The sequence below is a fragment of the Sander lucioperca genome, chromosome 11 (genome assembly GCF_008315115.2).
Source record: "Sander lucioperca isolate FBNREF2018 chromosome 11, SLUC_FBN_1.2, whole genome shotgun sequence".
In the NCBI taxonomy this organism is placed as follows: domain Eukaryota; kingdom Metazoa; phylum Chordata; class Actinopteri; order Perciformes; family Percidae; genus Sander; species Sander lucioperca.
The window spans coordinates 5,254,058-5,273,693 of NC_050183.1; the positions used below are offsets into that span (position 1 = coordinate 5,254,058).

The 19,636-nt window shown below is 39.7% G+C and overlaps 2 protein-coding genes across 4 annotated transcripts; one reads left to right on the plus strand and one right to left on the minus strand.

Moving 5' to 3' along the window:
* On the minus strand, window positions 1-4,062 carry plaat1 (phospholipase A and acyltransferase 1). 2 transcript variants are annotated; one of them, XM_031306994.2, is made up of 5 exons: window positions 3,763-4,057; window positions 2,915-2,964; window positions 2,294-2,432; window positions 1,003-1,271; window positions 1-200 (listed from the first exon to the last, which is right to left on the minus strand). In XM_031306994.2, the coding sequence occupies exons 2-5, from the start codon at window positions 2,939-2,941 to the stop codon at window positions 99-101; spliced, it is 537 nt and encodes a 178-aa protein (XP_031162854.1). In that variant the 5' UTR covers window positions 2,942-2,964; window positions 3,763-4,057; the 3' UTR covers window positions 1-98. The 2 variants fall into 2 exon arrangements, with proteins under 2 accessions (XP_031162854.1, XP_035863570.1); XM_036007677.1 differs by lacking the exon at window positions 2,915-2,964 and having other exon boundaries at window positions 3,763-4,062.
* A 1,272-nt stretch (window positions 4,063-5,334) lies between these two features.
* Window positions 5,335-19,346, plus strand: mfn1b (mitofusin 1b). Of its 2 annotated transcripts, none has more exons than XM_031307302.2 (18): window positions 5,335-5,581; window positions 6,064-6,221; window positions 6,379-6,514; window positions 7,132-7,294; window positions 7,863-7,987; window positions 8,174-8,282; window positions 9,857-9,964; window positions 10,389-10,542; window positions 10,926-10,993; window positions 12,786-12,907; window positions 13,246-13,372; window positions 14,094-14,198; window positions 14,329-14,431; window positions 16,238-16,464; window positions 16,641-16,814; window positions 16,993-17,189; window positions 17,458-17,592; window positions 18,166-19,346. In XM_031307302.2, exons 2-18 carry the CDS (start codon window positions 6,074-6,076, stop codon window positions 18,233-18,235), a joined length of 2,271 nt encoding a protein of 756 aa, XP_031163162.1. In that variant the 5' UTR covers window positions 5,335-5,581; window positions 6,064-6,073; the 3' UTR covers window positions 18,236-19,346. The 2 variants fall into 2 exon arrangements, with proteins under 2 accessions (XP_031163162.1, XP_031163163.1); XM_031307303.2 differs by having other exon boundaries at window positions 5,371-5,570.
* The last annotated feature ends 290 nt before the right edge of the window (window positions 19,347-19,636 follow it).

The window sequence follows — 19,636 nt, forward strand, 5'->3', positions numbered from 1 at the left end:
TTTGCATTTTTATTAATTCTTTATTATTTTTTAAATTATTTTTAATCACAGCCGCATGAATGATGGGAGACAACACCCTTCAGTGAAGAACACAGCTGTCAGAAAGGCCTGTTTCTGGAACGTGTGTTGATCAGTCCCAGGACAGAGAAGGCACTGGCTGCTGCCGTCACCAAACTGATGGCCCCAATGGCCCGTGTAGCCTGAAGAGACAAGGAGGACAAGAGGAGGTGGAGAATTATCGTGATCTTAAACATATTAATGAACAAGGACTGTGCTTAGGCTGAATATGTTTGTAACACACTGAATATAAAAATTAACAGCAAAGATTTTTTGAGAGGTTTATATAGATGTTTTGATAATTTTTAAACCTAAAAACTGGACACAAAACCATTGGAAACTCATGGAAACCCTTGGAAATTTAAGTAGTTCAACCTTATACACAGCTCCTATGCTCTGTGAAGATAGAAAGTACAAAATCTTTAGCCCCTTTTCAAGGCTATAGGGGTGAGTGACAATCAAAACATAGATTTTGGTGGAGTGTCCTTTTAATATTCACCCAGACTGTGGCCATAACTTTAACAACTGAAACGTGTGCCTAAATCCAGACAGTCAAAACTGTGATTGTATTTAGGTGAGTTTATCTAATTATGCCAGACCTATGACCTAAAATGGATAGAACCCTCTCAGGTAAAAGAAAAAGTATCCCTAAATTAAACTGACAACCATACAATCGCTGAACTGAAATGTACACAGAAACAGTCTGGAGTAGAGAAAGTAACACAGGCCATTAAAAAGTAAATGTTTGATTTATTTTGGTAAGGTTTATTTTAAAGAAGTTGTCTTTTAAATGTGTAACTGTCCTGTTCTGTTTTAAAATATGTACTTCACAAGTACAATTATGGTAGTGGTGACATGTCATCATTCACTGTGATATGTTGAGTGAAAAGTGAGTATTTTGCCCTGATGGCACATGAGACAGAAACAAAATAAACAGTGAGAGACCTGCTCGGACACTCCCTCCCCGTAGCGCAGAAGAGTAACAAAGTGCTCGCAGTTGCTCCCCAGCAAGTCGTAAGACACCTCCTGGCCAATGAGGACTTGAGCTCGCTGAATGATTTCCGAGATGGGCAGGGGTGTGTGGTTGTGGTCGTACTTGTTGTTGACACGGTACGAGTCGCTTCCCACCACCTCCTTCAGCAGCTGCATGCGCACCACTGCCTTCCGGCTGAAGACTGACTTCACACTGGACATGGCGGCTGCCTGGTTCTCATCTGGAGAGGAAGAGGAGAGGCTTTTAGTGTGATAACAAGATTTTTCTCTACAGTGTTTACAACTTACCATAAGTGAATATTTTTGGATGTTGGGCCTAAAATCGTTAGAAACAAAATATAGAAAGACAGTTGATGTGGGGATGCACAACAAATAGATCCCAAAGTCATTTTGGATGCTGGCCACATAAACTAAATGTATTATCATAATGTATAATTTCATCAAAACTGGACCAGCGAACCAGCCACAAGTCCTACACAAAGTTCAATTTTTAGAAACCATAATATACCATAATATAGAGACTGTTGGTGGACTGATGTTAAGTTTTTGAGTGTAAAACTCTCACATTATAAGTAAGGATGCTTTTAAACTTTGATAGTTTAAAATAGTTTTAGACATATTTAGTCACAAATATTTCATGTTGTAGAATGTTAGTGCTAAGGGGCGTTAAACCAAACCAAAGTGGTGAAATAAGTATTTATATCTTCTGCATAAGAAAAGTCACAATACGACAATGTAAAAATACTTCCTTTACAAGTCAAAGTCCTTCCTGAAGAATATTTTTAGCATGTTGCCTTTATTTAATGTAGACAGTAGAAATACAGGCAGTAAACGCAGGGAGAGAGAAGGGTGAAAACAATGTTCCCGGCCGGAGCTTGAGTAAATGTACTTAGTTACTTTTCACCACTTCTGATCCATAACCGTGTTTAAAGGGGTGTTTTTATGAGGTGGGAGTGTGGCTTTACATAGCTTTAGGCAGGCTGCAGGAGGACCCTATACTTGAAACCCACAGTATCAAAGTGCTTCAAATTCATCTACATGTGACTGCTGGTGTCTAAATGGTCATACTTAAGATAAAATGTGACTTTTAGTGCCTTGATAGTGCAGTCAAATTTGACAGCTGGACAATAGTTTCCTATTAATTGAGTTTCCTGTCCTCTTATCAAACCTATGGTGTTTGAGATATCACTTTTTTTTGTTAAACTTAGCTCAGCCAGTTACACTCGTCTCATTTTGTACTGACCAACGGGAGTTAAGTTGATAATGTAACCATCTCCCAGGTAGAGAGCCCAGTGCTGATAGGCTGGTCTGAAGATCTCAATGAGGTCACCAGGCTGGGGGTCAGCAGAGGGGTCAGGAAGGTCAGGGTCATTAGAGGCCATCTGCACACAGAGTGAGAAAGAGACACACAGTATTACAGATGCAGTTTATAACTATTTGAAACATTGTTTTCATGAAAGTGATGCAGAGCTTTATGTGTCTATTATAAAACAATGACATTTGAGTATAAAATAAGAATGTTTAGAATATGGAAACATTTTGGAGATATCAAAAGTTACACTCTTTAAACATTTAGATGATTTCATATTATGGTCACAAAACATCTGATGCAGTATGACATCCCTTGAAAACTTAAATAAATTAAAATCTTTTATCAGGCCTTTTTCTAAACTCAACAGTTGCTGGATTACTTGTCAAAATGATATACATGTTACAATTTAAGGAAACAATAGTAGTAAATAGACTCTTGAGATGACTCACACATACGTTTCCAGCAGGTTCATTCATACTCCATCATTACATAGCCACATTCGGCCATCATAAAAATGTCAGGTCATTCATTACAGCCTTTCAGTCAACTTACAGTGGAGTTTTGTTGTTGTTTATCCATCCCACATCATGCTTCCACAAATTCTAAAAAGAAAAGAAAACACATTTAGGAGAAACAAACTAATATGAATCTGAGAAATGATATATGTTTTTTTATTCTATGACTGAGTTTGTGTTAAGACAAGAGTCAAAAGGCAAACATAACTAAATTCCCAGAGAAAGAGAATGCTAGATAGGATGGTACAATGTAAAGGGCACCCATACACACACACACAAACAATACACACACAGGCACTTGTGTCACCTGTGCTGCCACAATAGCATCAACACAATGAGGAAGCTGACAGAAAAATAGTTTGAGCCCAGGTTATTATCACCCATAAACATGTGAATTTATATCACTTTCATGATCTCTAATTGTTATTTTTAAAATGAATTGCCTATGATCACCTGAGATTAAATGAAATTAAAATGTCAAGGTGGTTAATTCCGGAGAAAGAGAAACGTTTAGTTTGGATCAAAATGACATATGGATAGGATGAAATCTATATCTGCCCAGGAGAGCAATTAGTACATCCATCTCATCATTAATGTATGATGCTGGAGCCACGCTGAAAAAAGCCTCTTATTATTTTACCAAACCAAAACTCTGGCATGAAAACACACAGTTTAACTCTGTGTGATTATTTTAATATTGCTCTAAAACATCCACTGTGACTAAACAAAACATTATGTAGACATACTATAACACATATTATAAAAAAGTGCCATACCTTTAACAGCCCTCGTAATGTTATAGCATTATGATAGTGATTTTATCGAATTCATGTCAGAGGCTCAAACAGTCAACACAGAGCAGATGCATACATGATTAATACTTACTCAAACACCTGCAGCTTTTTCTTCCTCACCATTTTAATTCTCCATCATAAATCCGCACATAACCAAAAAGAAATCCAGCAAGAAATGAAAAACAGAAAGAGATTGATTCCAAGTTTCTGAGATGATTGTCAAATATCCCAAAGCCAAACCAGACGCTGGAGGTCCTGTTGGAGGTATTTCAGTGTCCGCTGCTGGTGGGTTAGGTTAGGTGACTGGTGACAGTTTGCCACAGTTGCTAAGGTCACATACACACATACACAGAGAGGCGTTTCCGCCCTGCCATTGTCCCATTCACAAGCAGCCTCACTGCTCTTATGAATAATAGTTATTGTGGGCTGGCAAAGGCAACACAGATATTGCTGATTTCATTGAAATGCTGTCTATTCTCTGTGCATGGAGAGGTGACATTATATGAATAAATGTAATTTTTTTTCATGGGGTTTGTACAGCTCTACAGAGAGCTTGGTAAAAGATTTATTGCACAACAGCAATAAATCTGATAAATGGGTATTGATAATGGATGGAGAACAGTAGGACCAGTGTACCAGTTTGGTGATATATTGTTGATATGGCCTGAAAAATCAGATATGAAGCTGAAGGAAATGTAAACCCTGAGAGGGTTTAAACGGAGAGTTCTTAACCTTTTCCAAGTGAAAAGTAAATAGATCACACTTTTTTCTTACCTTTATTATTTTTTCTAGTTATGCATAGTTCTTATATGTATTATTACATAACTTACCATCATTTCTGACACTATTTTTTTAAGCTTTACATTCAGTCAACCTGTCCTGTGTATAATCCATTGCAGCCTTGGTGTGCAGCTGCAGTAAAGGAGATCACAGGGGTTGGATGGATTCTTGGCCCGTTGATTGGTTGACCGACAACCTTTTGGTCACATGTCGTCGTCGACCCCCCCCCCCGATCAGTTGGAAGTTGCATCGAGCTGAGGACAGTAAATATGAAGAAAGCAGGAAACTATATACTTTTAGTTTCAAAATAAAAAAGAAAAGAAATGGAACGGTCAAAATCACAGTGGTGAATTTATCAACCATCATGTGTAGCACACGTTAACATGAGTTTTAAAAAAATATTTATGATATAAAAAAAAAAATGAATGTAGCTTCAACTGAACTAATCATACATTAGTAGTTTATATAAACTACTAATGTATGATTAGTTCAGTTGGCATTAGTATAATATAGACATAACAAGTGTGGTGTTACTATTGACATCACATATAGCTAACGTTAGATTGCGAATATTAAATTTAAGCTGTAGCTTCAGCCAACACGTTTTTATAGACCAAAATACATTTAAACCTGACGTATTTTGCTTCTTCTGACTACACTTGACTGTAATGATGCAAACAGTCAAACTAAACATTTGCTAAAAAATACCAACCTTAACAATAATAATAATAATAATAATAATAATAATAATAATAATAATAATAATACAAATAAATAGATACCTTGTAAAATCAAAACCACAAGGTGAATTGGTTGACTTTAACACCCACAGCTATTTAAAACATATGCAAGTCAGCAAGAACTAAACTAAAATCTTATCCAACCAACCACATTCAAATACTATGTCAAACGCAGCATCTTTGATCAACTGGGTTTTTATTACGAAGTTTGTTCCGGAAGCCTTTCTCTGTCTGCGACCAGCAGCTTGACATTTGTGCCATTACAGGGATACAGGAGAAGACAGCCAGGCTGACAGCAAGTATCTTCCAGCGAGGCAAAGGATTGTCTGTCGCTGCGGATCAATATTGTTTGTGTTATGAGAAGAGGACACTGGCTGTGTTAGGACTGTGGTAAGGCAATAATACCACTATCTAGTTAATGCTAGTTTACTACCGCGTTGCCGCTTGTAACGTTAGCTAGCTTCAATCAGTTAGCTTGTTTTGTAACGTGGCCGCTCGTTTAACATACGATTTCCAAATAAAAGCCAAACATATATAAGGTTTTTCTCATGTGTCTTGTGTATCAAAGTTGCACGATGTCATTGCTAACTTCTATGCGGTCTTCACTAACCGTGGGATAACGTATTATTATATAACTTAACCCACTTGGCTAACATACAGTATGTAACGTTAACCTTCCAGCTTTACTGCAATGTAACAGTTAACGTTAACGTTACCTAAGAAGTTGTACAACTGCAATCGTATCATCACAAACATAAACCGTCATGCTTGATCTAAACAGTATGATAAAATCACCATCACGATAGTGAACATTGTCCATGTGTGTGCACTGATATAACTGTTTGCCCTTTTTGACCCCTCTCTGTGTTTAGATTTAACACAATGGCTGCAGCTCCTCCGTTCATACGGTCAGATTCAAGTCGGGGGGAGTTCTCCCCTCTGAAGCGCTTTGTTGTAGCAAAGAAGAAGATAAGCGATGTGTTTGAACAACTACTGAACTACGTGAAAGAGACGTCAGCTTTTGTAGAAGGTGAGAGGGTTTGCTTATCTGTATACAAAATAATGTTATGTTAAAGAGAAGTGATGACATCAACAGCTCTCTCCGTCTGAATGTCTCATGAAGTAGGTGTTCTTGTGTGTGTGTGTGTGTGTGTGTGTGTGTGTGTGTGTGTGTGTGTGTTGAACAGAAACCTGTGGCAATAAAGCTTTGCAGAACATTGCGAGTCAGGATCAAAAGTTGGAGATCCAGGCCTATGCTGACAAACTTGCTGTCATTAAGGAGGTGCTGGCACGCAGACACATGAAAGTGGCCTTTTTTGGCAGGTAAAACATCTATATACACACCTGAATTTTATTTGAAGAGAATATTGTCTTGAACACTTTTCTGATTCTCAAACGCTCTTTTACATGAAAGCAACCTTTACAGACGTAATTGTTGTGATGTGCACGTTAAACTAGTTCTTCCTCATACTGTTTAGATAGCACTTTTGCTTTCACTTTTATGTTTTTTTAAAACTAACAGTTATGACACTGTTCAGTCACCTCATTCATTTTCTATTGGTAAAACCTATGCTGCGTAATTGAGTTTAAGCTGAATTGAACCTGTTAATTGAACCATGTTGTGCTCGGCACTGATGCAAAGGAACACTTATAAATCCAAAACACAATAGGAAGGGTGTGTTAGAGAAAAAAAGAGATGACCTCTGTTTGATTCAGCAATGAGTTGCTTGCATTGAAAATACTTTGCGTTGCAAGTGTAACCAGATTATCTACTCGGTCTGACCCATTAGTAGCCACATATGTGTGTTGCATTCACAGTTCAAATAAATAAGGATGTGACCCCCTAGGACTTCACATGTGTTCATTGTGAGATCAATTTGAGATATGAGCAAATGATTTGGTTCCACATACAGTCAGTGACTGCGATTGTTTGTTTTTAGGACCAGTAATGGTAAAAGCACAGTTGTCAATGCTATGCTGAGGGACCGTGTGCTGCCCAGCGGGATCGGCCACACCACTAACTGCTTCCTTAGTGTAGAGGGAACTGATGATGACAAGGCCTACCTCAAGACGGAGGGCTCTGATGAGGAAAAGAGCATCAAGGTAAATGTTATTTTAATAACTGTTTTGTAAAGGTTTGGTTAGGTTTCTGTTAGTCTTTTATAAGCACTGGTCAAATATTTACAAATTTTTGTTGTTCTCAACAATTGAGAACTATTTTGTACTTCTGCTAGAGTAATTGGATAGACACAGTTTAACACAAACCAGAAACTGGCCATGTTCACTAATCAGACCAGCAGTGATGTTGCACCTCCTCACAGTTCTTCTGTTGATTTACTAGTGTTTGCACACATGCAGTCAGAATGGCAGGGATGTGGTTGATGAGATGTATTACTGCCATTGTGGAATATTTGATTGTGTGATCAAAGAAACAGCCTTGTGCTCAGATTTTCTCTGGTGCTCAACAATCACACATGGCCTGAGATAGTAGAGTCATATAGTTATTACAATTACAGGAAACACGTTATCATAATAATGGTGGGTAATGTTTTCTTCAATTCATGAAGTTAACAGAATGATAACACAATGATTGCTGCATAATGCTTTTACTTTAAAGAGAAGTTATTACATTAACAAGCATAACTTCAGTCTGTTTACATCTCCTCTGCAGACTGTAAACCAGCTGGCTCACGCACTCCACATGGATGAGAGTCTGGACGCCGGCTGTCTTGTCCGTGTGTTTTGGCCGAAGACCAGATGTGCTCTGCTTCGAGACGACCTGGTGCTTGTAGACAGGTAACAGGATCCGTTAATCAGATCTGTCAAAAATCAATTTGTCAGCTTCTAGGACATTTAAAAGCATTATTTACACAGATAAAGTCAGTAATGTGCAGAAAAAAATCAAGCTCAAATGAAATGTTACTTTACATATTTTGTAGATGTCCTGCTTTTGACCTCTTGACCTCTTTTCCACTCCCTTAGCCCGGGGACAGATGTCACATCACAACTGGACAGCTGGATTGACAAGTTTTGCCTGGATGCTGATGTCTTTGTGCTGGTGGCCAACTCTGAATCCACACTTATGAACACGGTAATGCCTCTGAGCCTCATGAAGCTCATGACTGGCCAATATCCTGTGAAATGTACAGTACATGTTGGTATTGAGGGTGGCCATTGTTGTCATTCTGCATCAAGGATTAACTTTTGCTGAGATGACACCTTCACGTTCATACATAGTTTACAGTGATAGAATAACTTGAGCTAGGAAGAGGCTAGATGGCTTTTACAATCAAACCAAAGCAACTTTGCATCACTCATTCAACAATTGAATTGAATTTGATTTTGTACATTAGCTGCAAACTCTGTCACTGTCTTACAATTTTGTTTTTGTTATTACACATTATGTCTGTTACATACGTGTATGGATAGTTTGAAAATAGTTAATCCTATGAGTAGATATTACAATTTCTGTTTGCATAGCTTATTATCACTGAATGTTCCTTTTTGTGTCTACTCAAGGTGATGATAGTACAGTAATTTGACCACTTAAATTGTCATAACTTATAATAATGAACCACAGTAGGCAGCTAAGTAAGTTTTCAGTTATGTCAGTCACTTATGTGAACTCAAAGGGTCAGTGTGGATGTTTTCTATGCTGAACTGATTAAAGAGTGGAGAATGTGGATGCCTGTGTTTGTATCCAGCCACACAGGCCCCATTTTTGTTTCTGTCTGCTCAGGCATTCATGTAATGTGAAGCTGGACACACAGGCAATCACAGAGCTCCTTAACCCGGCAGCAGCTCTTAAAGGGAAAGCAACGCAAATTCCCCTCTGGGCTCTATGGAAATAAATCCCAGGCATTATGTAAATAATGGTAAGAGCAAGTAGTGGCGTCATGTGTCACTGAGAGCCTGAATTCTGGCTGGGTGTGCAAACATGAAAATGTTTATCCAACTTTGCTGTATTGGTGCACACCAAGTAATACATGGGTTTTGCCCTGCCTTAACTGCAAAGTAATACTATAGTAAGCATTGGAGCCCCTTTCTTCCATGTTCCTTTTTAAGTTGTAAAGTTTATACATAATTCTTGGTTTTCTGCCATTCTACATATACCTCGATATCAGTTTGTCCCTTTCCATGAACTGTTGGGTTGTCACTTCCATAAGTAGTGTTTGGAATATATACATTTTAAAATTCAGTTTTATTTATTCAGTTTAAAGTTAGACATCTGCTTTTACCTTTGGGTTCAAAGGTCCAAAGTTGATGCTGGATAAGCCTGCTGGTCTTTCGTTATTATACACCCACAATGTTTATTGAATCTGCATCCCATTTCAACTGGTAATTTTTCTGTAATATCCTTAGTAGTTTCATTAAAATTAATAAAGTAAAATAAATAAATATTTGTGTTCCTGGATGCACAGCACATGCATCTAATGCAGGTTATGAATTTCAATGTCAAAGTAAATGACAAAAGTCAGTTTCACTGTGTTGAAACTAACACATTTTGATCTAGAATGGTGCTTTTTCTTTTGCAACTTTCTGGAAAATGTAAAGTTTTTGATTGAGAAAAAAAGAGAAAAGCAGGGTATTAAATGTAGATTTCTTTCACTGATTTGAGCAACTCTTACCAATCTCTCTTCCCCCCCCCCCCCTTCCACCATCTAGGAAAAGCACTTTTTCCACAAAGTGAACGAGCGTCTGTCAAAGCCCAACATCTTCATTCTCAACAACCGCTGGGACGCCTCAGCCAACGAACCAGAGTACATGGAGGATGTGAGTCAACCGTCGGTTGTATCTGTTTCATGTCAGAATCAATAACATTTGATAGTTACAGAAGTAAATGTCATATTTGTTTTTACAGATTATTGCAAAATTAGCAAGACTAGCTACCACTAAAGTTAAATAAAAAGAAACATGTTTTTTGGTGTTTGGTGTTTTAAGCCCCCAACGTCGTCTTCCAGGCAGCGCTGCATGGAAGGCACTAGGGTTAGGTGCCTTGAAGTCGACGGTCGCAGCGCTGCCTTGAAGTCGACGGTGGGGGCTTAAAACACCATCAAGCATGTTTTTTTGTAATTTGGTTAAACAGACTAAATTACAATATTTCCAATGAAAATAGTTTTTTATGAATTTATTTTTAGCCACATATCCATATTATTATCCATAGAGCACCCTCAGAATGTGACACCTCTTCCTCCAGGTGAGGAAGCAGCACACCGACCGTTGTGTGAATTTCCTGGTGGAGGAGCTGAAGGTTGTGGACCGTGATCAGGCACCCAACCGCATTTTCTTTGTCTCCGCCAAAGAGGTGCTCAACTCCCGCATGCAACGTGCACAGGGCATGCCTGAAACAGGTGAGTCTTCACATTCTAGCGGATGCTGTATTCCTGGAAGATGGAGAAACCGTGTTCAAATCTTTGTTTGATATCATTCCAACCAGTATGCTGTTTACCAAACCAAATTCCAAACAGCTATGTTGAAATGGCAAAACGTTTAGAATCTTGAATCTTTATATAAAATTTGGATACAGGCGTTCATATACATATTGATTACAGTAATGAAAATAATCCAAAACAAAAAAGTAGGCTTAATAACAATAAAGTAAGTCAATAAACAGTTACATATTTCACACCTGGTGTAGGATAAGGTATCTGTGCTGATGCAAGTTGTGTATTTGTGCAATAATAGCACGTAGATTTTTTTATTTCACATACAATGTGATCATTTCATCCAACAGGTGGAGCCCTGGCTGAAGGCTTCCAGGAGAGACTGAAGGAGTTCCAATGCTTTGAGAGGAGGTTTGAGGTGTGTTTGTTGTTACGTGTGTGTGTGTGTGTGTTCTCTTCATGTCTTCCAATAATTTTATTTTCACTTCTCAAAGCAAAATCTATTTCCTGTCTGAACCCGACAGGCAAATTTTGAATAAAATGGAGCAGTTTTAATAATGTTGGCACATTTGTGATTAGCTGTCGATATATTTGCTACCAGGAAGTTGTCTCAACAGGTATGCCTCTGAGGTGAAACCAGTGTCAAATCAAGCCAAAAACAGCAGGTTACACGGAGACTGATAAAGTTGATAAACACCGCGGTTGGTGTATCATAAAGAGCTAAGTATTGATATTGCCTGGCTGCTGCTGGCGAAAATGAGTTGCAACCGGAGAGAGAAGGGAAATCACTATTATGAGAAGTGAGGCTATTTTTTCATTCTTTGTTATCAGAGCTTACTTTGTTTCAGTTACACAAATGTGTGTGTGTGTGTGTGTGTGTGTGTGTGTGTGTGTGTGTGTGTGTGTGTGTGTGTGATTATTGCATAGTAAAAGAAATTGAATAAAACGAAAAGCAACCAGTCCCTACTTACTGAACAGTAATATTTAACCTGAGCGGTCAACTACTTGAACCTGGCTCAGTGGTTAGGTGTCGCTGCCACCGACCGCCTTCTAGACCAATCACTGTGCCTTTCCCATCAACCTGCGTCTTCATTGCTGAAGTCTAGATTCACTTAGGCGAGGACATTCATTTTGTTTTCAGTCCACTTTGATTTTGTTCTGTCTTGTTGAGTTTTCTGTGTTTTGACTCTAACTAGCAGGGATTTAATTGTGTCCATATTGGGAGGAAATTATCACAAGACTGAAAGTTATAATCCTTAAGATTTTAGTCATGGTTGATTTGGGGGACACCCGTGGTTACCGTGGTAACAGCAAGTGCGGTTGAATACTACACGTTGAGCAGCTACTTTGTCAGAAATGCAACAGAAAGCAGCTGCTCTATCTGTTTACAGTACAGCCAAACACGTCCTTTCCCACACATCAGCAGGACACAGTAAAGTTGGTTACCTTGCTGAAGAGTTGGAGGTGTGCAGCCTGCCTGTGACAAATACATAATGTTTCCTTTTGCTGCTTCACAATAAAAGCCCCACCTGTGTGGCCAGTTGAAGGTTTTAAATGTGAAGCAGCAGCAGCAGCATGAAATGTTTGCATTAGCAGTAACTTAGTACAGCTCTGATACACCTTTAGGAGATTGAACCGTAAACAGTGAGCCTCTTATTAATGAGATAAGTGCATCCCACTCTTATGTGAAGGTAATTTCTGAAATTAAAAACTGGGTTTTGATTTCATGAAAATCTTATGGATCATAACTAGATGTCAAATATAAAAAATAGCAATGGTGCTTTAGACATAATCTGTTTTGCATGAGCTACAATGGATTAAGGAGTGGAATAGTGATTTATGATAACTGATAATTTATCCCAAAATTACACAATATTCCTACTCTTACATGTTACAGTTTTTTTTTATTTTCTTTCACTTGCATTCTTAATTGTGTACACCTGATATGTTTTTTTTTTTTTATAATTTTCCTGTGGCTTCACCAACACATTACTGTGACTTCACAATATGTGGGCTGTAGGACGCAAGATACACACACTGCTGCTGTCATTTTCACACCTGTGTTTCCATTTTGTTTCTTCTCTTAAGTTAAAGTAGCAGGTGTCTATCTTGTCCTCTGTTCGTCCCTGGTAGCGTGTGCATGTTCATGCACCCTATCCAGCAGCAGCCCCTATAGCCGTCACAGTAACTTGTGTGTTATGGCCTCGCAGGAGTGTATCTCGCAGTCAGCAGTGAAAACAAAGTTTGAGCAGCACACTATCAGGGCCAAGCAGATCACAGAAAAAGTCCAGAGCATCATGGACGCCATCAACATCGAGGCGGCGGAGAAGAGGTGGGTATTTTGCTCCATACATACTCTTTTAGTGGGAGTGGATTGGTTGAGATTTATTTGTATGTAAGTCTGATGTTGTCTCCTATGGTTAGTGCTTATAGAGGTAACCTATGAAACTAAATAGATATGTTGGTGTAACACAGTTTTAATGACTTTTGTTTAGTAATAGAGGGATACATTAAGTAGTACATTCTATAACTATCAGTGGATTTCTCAAAAATGCTATTTTCTACTGTGTTGCTCGTTGTGTATCTTCACCTGATTCTTTTTGACAGTGAAATCGTTCAGCTGCTAGTTTGCATTTGACTTAATTTCCTGTCTGCGGGGTGGGGCTTCAGAGTTGCGGCACTGGAGGACAGAGAGTATCAGATAGACCGGCTGGAGTTTGTAAAGAATCAGCTCAACCTGCTGATTGATGATATCAAGAAAAAGATCAAGGCCATCAGTGAGGACGTGGAGTCTAAGGTAATGTAGACGACGACTGGTGGAAGAACTATTAAATGTCCTGTTTAAATGTTCTTATTCCCACCTTACTGCCCGGGACCTACCTGCTTACACCAGCAGCTCTGAATCAAACTGATAAATAACTATTGTTTCCATCATTGATTCATGTCAATACATTGATTATTTTCTTAATGAACTGTTTGGTTATAATGGCCGAAAATAGTGAAAAATGCCCATCATAATTTTTTTTAGAGGCCGAGGTTATGTCTTCAAATAGCCCCAAAGCTAAAGATAGTCAATTCATTGTCAGAGAAGGCCATAAAAACAGCAAATCTTTCCATCTGAGAAGGTTGAACCAGCACATTATGGGCATTTTGCATGATTGACTTGAATCAGTTGAATTGTTGCTGATTACATTTTTGTTAATGAATCGATTAACTGATTAGTTGTTTCAGCTCTACTCTAAATAAGAGTTTCAGCTTGATGCCTACCTCTAATACTACAGCTGCATGCAGTTTTTAATCAACTGTAACACAGAGTAGAAAAAATAAAAAAAAACACTTTGATGCCTGGACAGAAACCAAGAACAGAAGTGGTCTTACAGGTAGATGTTCATTAGGAAAAGACCAAAATATGCTATTCAATGCACCAGCTTGAGCTCTGACGTGCGGCTGGTGGGAAACACAAGTCCTGCCTGCTCCTGTGCTGATGTGCTGTAGCTGAATGCTAATGTTTCATCCAGGTGTCCAGCGCCATGGGAGAGGAGATCTGTCGTCTCAACGTAATCGTTGATGAGTTCAACGCTGACTTCCACCCGTCGCCACACGTCCTCAAGATCTACAAGTCTGTAAGTAGAGGCGCAGATTATTTCTTCACAATTTCCTGGCCAATAATCTGTGGTGCACTGGTGACATGTACTCTGTTTTTTCTTTCTTGTATTGACTGCTGTGACCTGTGACTCCTGTTGCTTTTTGCAGGAGCTGCTGGCTCACGTGGAGGAGGGGATGGGCAAGAATCTGGCCTTCCGCTGCTCCAACGCCATCAACGCTTCTGTCCAGTCCTCTCAGAGTTACATGATGGGTGGGTAATTAAACGGCAAACTTAACTGTGTACAAAATAATGAGGTTAGGTTAAGCTATCAGGAGTGAATAGTTCTGCTGAACCAAGAGGTTGGCTTAAAGAAATCAACAAATAATAATCTGCACCTCATCATTTACCTCTTAATGAGGTGTTTGGTGTTTTAAGCCCCCAACGTCATCTTCCAGGCAGCGCTGCATGGAAGGCACTAGGATTAGGTTAGGGTTAGGTGCCTTGAAGTCGACGGTGGGGGCTTAAAGCCCCTGACACACCAACCCGATTATCGGCCGTCGGACAGTCTGGCGAGGTCAGTGACTCGAGTCTGTTCGGTGTGTTCTGTGCCGTCGTCAGTCGGAGGAGTTGTCGGCCTTCATTTGTGCCAATTTGACATGTTGAATCGGAAGGCGGGCAGTCGGACTCAATGGCCAGTCTGATTGGTGGAGCGCTAACCTGGAAATGACGAGCGGGATGAGCCTGACTAACGCCTCTCAAAATCTGACGAATCTCTTTAAAACTGACCTTTGTCGATCTGAAATGAAGACAGATTCAGCAACTGCATGGCCTATTTCTAGCCGAAGGTCGGCCGTCGGGTTGGTGTGTCAGTCTTAAAACACCATTGAGCTCTTAATGATCAACGTGAATTTAGTAGACACCATAAGTGAGAGATTAAAGCTATAGTGCGTAGTTTCTGTTGCCCCCATGAGGAGTTCTAAGTAATGACGGTCGGCGCGTCCACATGATACAAGCCTTCCGTGATCACGCACGCGCCCCCACCCCTCCTCCACACAGTTGCTTGTGGCCAAGGAGGACACGGAGGATTAAAAAAACATGATGGACTCTTCAGAGGAGGTAATTATCTTCACTCAAGTTTCTGCACGCAAAAGTCACCGAATGACACAATCTTCTGAACATAGCCACGCTGAGAAATACAGAGAGTTGTGGAGCTGATAGTCTTAATTAGCTTTGTAGCAACTCATTTGGCAATGGCTTGAATGTAACGGACATAATTAATATCAAAAAGTTAGGCACTAAAGCTTTAAAGCTTTCTCTTGTTCATTTATGATATTTTGTATTATTGAGTATGCCATCTTAATAAAGCAGAAATACTAATAAAGAACTGTCAGATGGAAGAATAGTGAAGATTGTAAATGTATGGTTGGTTGTCTAAAATCCTAATTTTCTCAAAACCTTTTCTTGTTTAAAAGACCATAGAAGAAATCATTATTTCCTAGAAAATGAGAGTGTTGCTAAACTTAGTCAAAACCTTTTGGGTACTTGAGCTATGGTCTGCAACACCCAGCGTCCTGCTATATTTACCCTCCTTGCTGAATGCCATCATCCCATGCCCCATTATGCTACAAATGCGTCACTGTGTCAGGCATGCATGCAAGCTGTGCTCAGTGACAGTGATGTTGAAAAGGTGTTAATGTGCCCTCTGATGAAAAGGACTCAGGTGCTGTTATGAAATTGTGGTGTGATTTTTTTTTTTTTTTTTTTCCTCCCCTAAGGAGAGATGAAGAAAAGCAGTATATTCAAATCAAATGTGGCTTTTTTGCTTTATAGACCATAATGATAATGTTGCGATGCTGTTTCTGTCATCTTTTGTTGTTATTTTCTGCCCCATTATTCACAAAACATGTATTAACTGTAAAATGAACTTAAACGTAAAAGTACTGATTTGGAAGAATACTCCCTTAGAGTGTTAACATATTTTCCCTTGCGTCAGTGCATGTTTGTGTTTGTGCTGTTTACAGTATTTGTGTCTGTTTCTATTGTGATTCTCATACGTCATGTTTTCTCACTCTCCAGAGAGCATGCTCCCTCTGCTTCCCTCTACGGCCCAGAGCCAAGTCCACATGCTGGTGCCCAGCAGGAAGTTTGACCTGAGTTATGACCTAAACTGCACCACACTTTGCAGTGACTTCCAGGAGAACATTGAGTTTAACTTTTCATTGGGCTGGACAGCGTTAGTCCACCGCTTCCTGGGATCTGTCAATGCACAGAAAGCGCTCAGACTGGTGGACCAGAACTTCCAGGTACAGGCTGCCACTGTGGGAGAGAGCTAGTTATCTAGTAGGATCAACATTCATTGATTTATATTGTGATAGCTACTGTCAGTATTTATTCTTACTTTTTGTGTGATGCTACCGAATTCACGCAGACACGTAACATTTGGAAGAAGTCTGATTTTGAAAAACTCTGCTGTCATTAGGCCTCTCGACCAGCGCTGGCCCTTACGCCCTCCTCAGGACCCCCCTCCACGATAGCCCCGCCCAACAACGAGACAGCCCTCATGAGCCAAGAGGACTTGATGGTAGCCATGGCAACCAACGTGGCATCCCTCACCTCCCGTACTTCAATGAGCGTTATCATCGTTGGGGGAGTGGTATGTTGATTCCAAAATTGTATAAAGATTTGAATGCAAAAAACCTGACCAGTCCTTTTTTTATTTTTATGGCTACTACGAATGCAGCACATGGCGCTGAAAACCATCCCTGATAAGGCCAGGCTGACTGTGAGGGAGCTAACCCAGCTTCTGTTTGTTTATTTATTTTCTCTCTTAGGTGTGGAGAACAGTTGGCTGGAGGCTGATCGGCCTGTCAGCCTCACTGTACGGCTTGTTGTACCTGTACGAGAGACTCACCTGGACCACGAAGGCAAAGGAGCGCACTCTGAAGCGCCAGTTTGTGGACTACGCAAGTGAGAAGCTGCAGCTCATCGTCAGCTTTACTAGTGCAAACTGTAGTCACCAGGTCCAACAGTAAGTCCTGATACAGTATATTTTCTGTAATTTCATAGGAGGACAAACTAGACCGAGCGGTACATGAAATGTTGATCACAAATACTCAATTTGATTAATCCTTCTACATGCAGCACATTTTTGTTGACATCAAGTGCTCATTTCTTCATTTACACACACACACACACACACACGTGCAAATAGATAGATCCTAGTCCCACGCAGCCTTCCCCTCTGTAGCAAGGCTAAATAAATAAGCACTGCAATGCTGTGCCCTCTGTGTTGCCAGGGAGATGGCGGCAACCTTTGCCCGGCTCTGTCAGCAGGTGGACCAGACGCAAAAAGAGCTTGAGGCTGAAATCCGCCAACTGACAGCCAAGATAGATCAGCTGGAGACCGTTCAGAAACACTCCAAGAGCCTGCGGTCAGTCTGGCTCCTTCTCTCATTGGGGGAGCAATATGAAGGGTGGAGAAGTGGGGAAGAGAGGGGATGGGGAATTGGAATTTGGGAAGGTCTAGTTTTGGGGAAATTAATATCTAGATGATATGAGTGATAGTACAGGAACAGCAACAAAAAAAAGTCAAGACCTGGAGGCAATCAAAGAGAGCGATAACACAAGGAAATGCATTTGAGTTTTTATTGCCACTGCTCCTGTGCTTGTGATATGTACAAAGGTCTACATAGTTGTGTCACAATATAACAAACATATATTACACAATATGTGTGGAAATTGGCAAATTAGTTATTTAAACAGGGATTTTAGGCAGGTTGGGAAAAGTCTGAACTGTTACTAATGAAAGGTTGGGGAATTGATAATACTGTTTGGATATACTACGTTTGGCAAAAAAGTCAGCTATTCAGTCATGATGTACATATGACTGCACTATTTACAGAATTAAGATGTAACTTTAGATGTTACAGAACATCTTTGGAAATGTGAAATGAACCGTTAGAAATGAAGTTGGTCCAAATTTGACATGTTTGTTTCCTCTGCAGACATAAAGCGACAGACCTGGAGAAACAGTTGGAGGAGTTCACAAACCAGTACCTGCAGCCTCAGCAGTGAGCTGCTCTTCTTCATCGTGCCGCAGTTTGGTTCTTGTTGAGCCAATCATTCCTCAGCCAGGTGCCGCCTCATGGCGCCTGGGCCTCATCCCCTAAACTACACCACAGTTTCTGTGGACAGTAGTGCAGGACAGAGAGATCAATTCATCGATTGGTCTATCATCTGAAAAGAAATCTAAAGATATTTTGATAATCAATGAAAGGTTATCAGGCAACAATACCAAACTTCTGCAGCTTCTCAAGTGTAAAGATTCGGTCGTTTTGTGTCATTTGTAAAAATGTAGTTATTTTTGTTTTTTTTGTCACACAAAATAGTCGAATTGTAGAAAGTTTTTGGTAACTCAATGACCACTTGTCTTCTTCTTGACATTTTGTTGACTTGTCAACTAATCAAGAAAAAAAGATTAATTGATAATGAAAATAATCAGAATTGTCACTCTTAGTGGACAGAGGAGATTGAAGGCCCAGACACGACAGTATTTTCCCCTCCTCCTCAGCCAGCCCAGTGGTGCTTGAGAAACCGCAGTGAACAAACTGTAAAACAAAAACTGCCTGTTAAACAAAGATACATGGATTTAATATGTGCAAAGACACTCTACAAGGTGGCGATAGAATCTCGGTCGTTGGGAAGGCTACCGGTCGGGTGCTACATTTTGACACTAACGTGCTTCTAACTGTGAATATGCCTTTTTTTGACTAACTTTTGTGGATTAAATGAAGTTTGAGTTTCTATAAGATTGTACATGTACAGTATCTGTTCGGGCACATGATCTGCTGTATGTTAGCAACAAAAAATAAATATATTTAATAATAACCGAACAGTTTTTTTCTTAATTGTAGTTAAAGTCAATTCACTGAGAGAAATAATTTGACCAGAAAGGGAAAGCATGTCTTTAGCATACTGTTGGTTCATGTTCTATTTTCTAACTATCTAAACTGTATAGATTAAAGGTGGAAATCCTCATATATTTTGATAATATCCTACTTTATATATACCCAGTAAACTTCTAATAACAATTAGAACATACTGCACTCAAATTGTCTTCTTTTTTCTTGAATGCGTGTTGAAATACCTCCAGATTTGCATGATTGTATTAAATCTGCCACTATCTAAAACTGACTTTTTGTGCATTTATTAGAAAGACTTTACTTTCAGAACTCAGTGTTAAAGGTACCCGGTGGAGTTTTTCACCACTAGTAATGCTTTCACGGGCGGGTCCACATTTTGTTTGTATTGTGCACGAGGACCACATGCACGTGCCTATGCAGGCAGTGTGATACACATCCTGCAAATGGTTTCAAGATATTGCACTTATCTACAGTTGGTGGCAGTTATGCAACAACAAAGGCAGTGAAGAAGAAGCTGCTGGCAAGAACACAGATGTAAGGTTGATGACAGGTT